At 58.5% G+C, this 5,374-nt stretch overlaps 1 protein-coding gene across 1 annotated transcript in view; it reads left to right on the top strand.

The window, feature by feature from the left end:
• The window catches only part of MMP16 (matrix metallopeptidase 16), a 156,601-nt gene extending 151,840 nt beyond the window's left edge, over window positions 1-4,761 (top strand). Inside the window, exon 10 of the mRNA XM_006924061.2 lies at window positions 3,401-4,761. Within this exon, the coding sequence (XP_006924123.1) occupies window positions 3,401-3,735 (335 nt within the window). The 3' untranslated portion in view covers window positions 3,736-4,761. The remainder of the gene's footprint in view (window positions 1-3,400) is intronic.
• The last annotated feature ends 613 nt before the right edge of the window (window positions 4,762-5,374 follow it).

Genomic DNA, 5,374 nt, shown 5'->3' with positions numbered 1-5,374 from the left:
GGGAGGCGGGACGTGCCCTCCCGTGACGTGACGCCTGGTGGCGCTGTGCTGCCCTGAGCAGCGAGACGTGACCGGCCAGCGCCAGGATCTGCCTGCGCGTCAGCTGCGCCGCGCAGGCTCGTCCGACTTAACTGTCCAACACGGATACCGGGTCGCCTTGTTTACCGCTCATGAACGCGCAAACCGTCGGCTGGCTTAGGAGACTAGTGCAGGAGCATCAGCGTGGCAGGATTACACTTCTGAGCTTGGACACTCGGACGTGCCAGCCTCAGCGGACGCGCTCGCACCCGCTGTCTCCACGGACGACGATGAGCGAGAATGTCTTCTCTGCATGGTACCTGCCGAGTCCGGCTCGCTGTCCCACCCTGTCACACTGGACAAGCCCGGGAACGTAGCTCCTGATCCATCAGTCTCCTGGTTTCCACCTGGAACCGTCATAATTTAACGTTTTTCTTATTTTCCTCTTTACTCGCAGCCCCCGAAAATAAGGACAGCAACCCACGTGATACTAGATTCACGAGAACAGGGGAATGGCTGCTCTCGGCACTTGCTGTTCAGTGTTTCCAGCAACGGCGTGAGCTTTTCACTTAAGCTAAAGCTGTGGTAATGAGGCCGCGTTTGGCCCGGTCCACACTGCTCCAGTCACCTGCTGTCTGGCCCCGCCCCCGAGGCGTCTGTCCTCTCCCTAGGGAGCCCAGCTTTAAGGCAAATGAAGACTGCGTTTAACACCGTTGTGTTTTATCTTGCTGGTTATCAAACAGTGCGGATTTGGTGTGTTAATTCTCCAGTCCCCGTTAAAATCTACAACTGTAATTCTAACAGATACTTCTGGAAGATTCAGCTGATTCATTCACATTTATTAAACATGATCTAAATTCTTACTAATAAACGTAAGAGTGGGAACGGGGCACGGGCGCTGCCGTCAGGAACGTCGGATAAGTCGTGACGAGAGCTGTGGCAGACAGTATCACATGACGCCTCAGGACTGAGGGACAGAGAAGTCACCAGCGACTCTGTCATACAGGAGGCAAAAAGTCATCAAATGATGCTCCACAGCCTCACTAAATCCTTGCAGAATTTCTCAAAAAACAACAACAACAAAAAAGTAATTTTGGTAAGAATTAGCTACTCTTAGGAAGTCTAATATCTACCAGAACATAACATCGAAGCTACTCTTAAAAGGGGAAAAAAATCTGAGTATGTAAACATTTTCTCAACCGACATTTCATAAGTGGCAAAAAACCAAACCTAAATTATTGAATGAGATGCATTTTGTGGGATCGAGGTTCGACAGAGTTCTGTTACCAAGATATCAGGCTACTTCTTTCCATATACTTTTATTCCTTAACTCCCACCTCCCAGACTTACTGCTAACACGTGTCCTCGGAAAATGCCGATTCCACTCCCGCGTGTGGAGTGTTATGTAAAATGGGCCTGCACACGTGATCAGTGTGAAAACAAACTTCCGACCCTCTGCGCGATACCCGGCAGCTTCATCCCGATGAGCTTGGACTAAGAATTAGAGGGGACACTTCCAGCTGCTGGTTTCCGTCCCGTTTTGAGGTCCGCTGAATTCTAGATCAATGTCATCATCAACTCTGCTCCTCCAACGTGCCGAGGCTTGGCAGGGCCTCTGCATTTCTTCCTCCAAGCTTGTCGAGTCGCTACTTTGGATGTCATTAGCGTGATCAAATACCAGCTCCCTGCAGAAGCGTGTGAAGCGACACACACCTGCTTTCACTTGGCAAGGTGCTGTTATTGCAAAACTGCCCTTCGAAGCTCAAAGCAACCGCAGATTTTGTGGCATTGAACAGAGTGACTTCCAAAATGAAGTCACCCGAAGTGACGGGCTGTCCTGGCTGAAATTCTTCAGCTGTCAGTCTGTGGCTTGTTTGAGCGGTGACCTCTCACAGCCTGTGCCGCGTACCCAGGGAACACTTGTTCACAGGCGGGTCTCTGAAGGGGCCCAGCTGGGGACGTCACTCACCTTCAGGCTCCAGAGCTAGACCAGGAATTTAAACCCTGTTCCCGCCAGGACCCGTGCAGATTCTTACCTGCGAGCCTCAGCACCTCGCCTGAACGGAGCAGGTGATTGGCCCTGCCGGCCAGTGGCCACGAGGACTGGAAGGTGTCGCTTGCTAAGTTCTCCGCACAGCGCGGCTTCCGCGGTGCGGGACGCAGGCGCTCGGCTCGAACCGCAGAGCCCGCACGACGGCGCAGCGGCTGCGGCCGCAAACTCTCGTCTCTGTTTCGGAACTTCAGCTCAGAGCTGGAATCAAGTCAGTGGTGTCGTCACAAAGAAGCTCGACACGAAGGGGTCATGGACAGAAAGAAAAGGCTGGACACGTGCCCAACAAAACGACAAGCGTTCACAGACTTCTCCCGAGGAAAGCACACGCGTTTGTAGTTCGACTGCTCGAGCTGGCCGAGTCCGTTATCTGCAGTCATGACGGTTCGGGACGGAAAGCATGTGTGTGGCTGGTCCCTTGAGCCCCCCACGCACCGCCTGCCGCCGTGGAGCGCGCGTCAGCCGGCAGGATCGCCGATGGAGCCGTGAACTTATTCACGCTCCACTCCGCTAATTCTTTACTCTGAAAGGGCTAATGATGGCTTGAGAAGTTCTATAAAATACAGCGAGGTGACAGCGAAGTTAAGTAAAGAGAAAGTTAGGCAACGAGGGGGCAGGAGAAGGGAACCAGCACGGCCTGGAGCCATGTGTGCGTCCCCGCCCACGGCCCCGGGACCCGCCCCCCAGGTCCCCGCCCACGGCCCCGGGACACGCCCCCCAGGTCCCCGCCCACGGCCCCGGGACACGCCCCCCAGGTCCCCGCCCACGGCCCCGGGACACGCCCCCCAGGTCCCCGCCCACGGCCCCGGGACACATGACCCCAGGTTCCTGCCCACGAAGGGCATGACTTGCAGTTTCGTGTGCTTTCTTGTCCGCATGACGAGGCAGAGCTTTGTCGCGGAGCGGCCCTGCCACTCCCATGAGATGTTCCCCGGGGAAGCCTCCGGGAATGTGTGGCACTGTCCCCGATGCCAGCTTCTCTCAGCACAGGGGGCTGTTGTCGCGCTGTGTGGGGCTCTGTGCCAGCCGTGCAGCCCACGAGCAGGGGCTGGCGCTCCTGTCCCCGCGGACATGAGTGTGCAGACCCTCCTCCCAGAGGCACGTCCCAGCCAGCGCCGTGGGCAGGGCGGGCACAGCCATGCGGACTCACGGCTGGTCCGTGTGGGCGACAGCCGGGCTCAGAGTAGTGTTCCCACCTGTGCACACCGAGGGGCCAGATGTCACGCGTGCGTGGCCTGTCGGGTTGGGTCACGCGTGCGTGGCCTGTGGGGTTCAGTTCCTGGGTGATCCGCTGTCGCCAGTAAGCGCTCCTGTGTGTTGTCCCCTCCCCAGGCTTTACGTACTTCTACAAAGGGAAGGAATACTGGAAGTTCAACAACCAGATGCTCAAGGTCGAGCCCGGGTTCCCCAGGTCCATCCTCAAGGACTTCATGGGCTGCGACGGAGCGATGGACAGGGACAAAGGAGGACACAGCCCACCGGACGACGTAGACATCGTCATCAAGTTGGACAACACGGCCAGCACTGTGAAAGCCATCGCCATCGCCATCCCCTGCACGCTGGCCCTGTGCCTCCTGGTGCTGGTCTACACCGTGCTCCAGTTCAAGAGGAAGGGGGCTCCGCGCCACATACTGTACTGCAAGCGCTCCATGCAGGAGTGGGTGTGACGCCCGCCCCCGCGGGGCCCTGGTAGCCGCAGAGTCGAGGCACGTGCTGCTCCGCGGGTGCCCGGCGGGCAGCGGGCTGGTGGCGGCCCGGGCCGGGGCGGCCTTTCAGACCCGGAGCTGCGCCTGAGCGGAGCCGGCTGTGGGGGCTCCATGCACAGCTCCTGCCGCCCCCGGCCCTTTGTCCTTCCTCGTCATTCAGTTCTAGGCCTTTCCTCTGCACGCTCGACGCCCGGTAAGTGTTCAGGAGTGAGTCCCGAGGGACAGAAGAGGCGTCGTCTTCTTCCAGGGTGATGGTACTGCTCTCCTTCGGAGCTCCGCCCCCGTCGGGGGAAGGGAAGCGACACGGATTCGAAGAGGTCGACAGAGACCGCAGCTGACCTTTCAGGAAGCGCGAAGACCCCAAACAGCTTCGTCTCCAAAGAAGATGGCGCTCTGGCTGCTGGGGAAGCGCCCTGCTCCCCGAGAGGCCGGCCGCGCCCCACACACGAGGGGCCAATTCTCTGCAATATGGAAACAGCCTTAATGACACGTCGTTTTCCGTTTTCTGCAGCTGTTCTCAGCCGTGTCCCCAGCATCCCATCACATCGCACTCGGAGCTGTGTCCCAGTGGGAGCCCGCCCGCCCCTGCTGAGTCATTGTGGCGACCCCGCCCCCAGCTGCGTGAGGCCGTGGCCCAGGCCTTCCCTGGGTCTGTCATTGTAGCAGTGAGAAGCGCTATGTCCCTAAGGAGGTGCAGTGACAGCCGTTCCGTCAGGCCACACGACACCAGTGACACGTCCGGTGACCCTTTGAGAACTGTCAGATCATCTTTCAGAGTCGCAGGCTGTCGGTCTTGCTCCTTGGTGGACTGTCCACCTGGGTAGCGGTGACAGCAGGCACAGGTTCAAGGTCAGGTTTTTAAAACAGATATCCTATCGCCCATGTAATTTTTAAGTGATTTCCGGTACTACAGAAACGCATTTATGACAGAGATGATGTTACTTGCCAAAACGTTTCCTGGCAAATAAAAAGGTATTTTATTAAGTATCTTGTAAGAGTGGAATTTTATTTGATCACCTGCTGATGGCCCATGTCTTCTTTTCCTTTGTCAGACGTGCCGAATGTCTGTTTTAAATCCCTCTGGGGGACAGCTCGGTCGCCGCGGTCCGGGCAGTGCGCGTGGCGGATGGAAGGGGACGCAGGGGCGGCCCTGAGCTTCGTCACCGCGCGCAGCGGCCGTAGCTCTCCAAGGGTGGCGCGGCTCCTGGAGACGGCGGGCAGCCGAGCAGCACCGCGGCGTGTCGCGCTGGGTGCGTTTTGTCCCAGCAGCGGCGTCGTGGTCTCCATGTGACCTGCGGGGCAGTTTGTATCAGCGTTTTTTCCTAGAGCAAAGTCCGCGGCTGAAGCGTCCTTGCCGGTTTCCAGGAGCCGCTGCCCGCAGTGAAGGGCTTCGGGCGGGGGCGCCCCCGAGTGCCACCCGCTTTGCGTGACCACGAAGCTGCCTCGAACCTGCTGTGGGTCCGCGGACCGTCCTCAGCTGCACGCCGGCTCGGACCCGCCTTGCGGGCCTGCTCCACGGCGCCGCCCGTGGCCTTTCGCTTGCAAAGTGGCAGAGGAGGAAACGTGGCGTGGCCCCCCCTGAACGCCGAGCGGGCACAGG

Source organism: Pteropus alecto, unplaced genomic scaffold (assembly GCF_000325575.1).
Source record: "Pteropus alecto unplaced genomic scaffold, ASM32557v1 scaffold87, whole genome shotgun sequence".
In the NCBI taxonomy this organism is placed as follows: Eukaryota; Metazoa; Chordata; class Mammalia; order Chiroptera; family Pteropodidae; genus Pteropus; species Pteropus alecto.
Note: the sequence above shows the minus strand (reverse complement) of the source record. Positions and strands in the feature narration are given on the sequence as shown.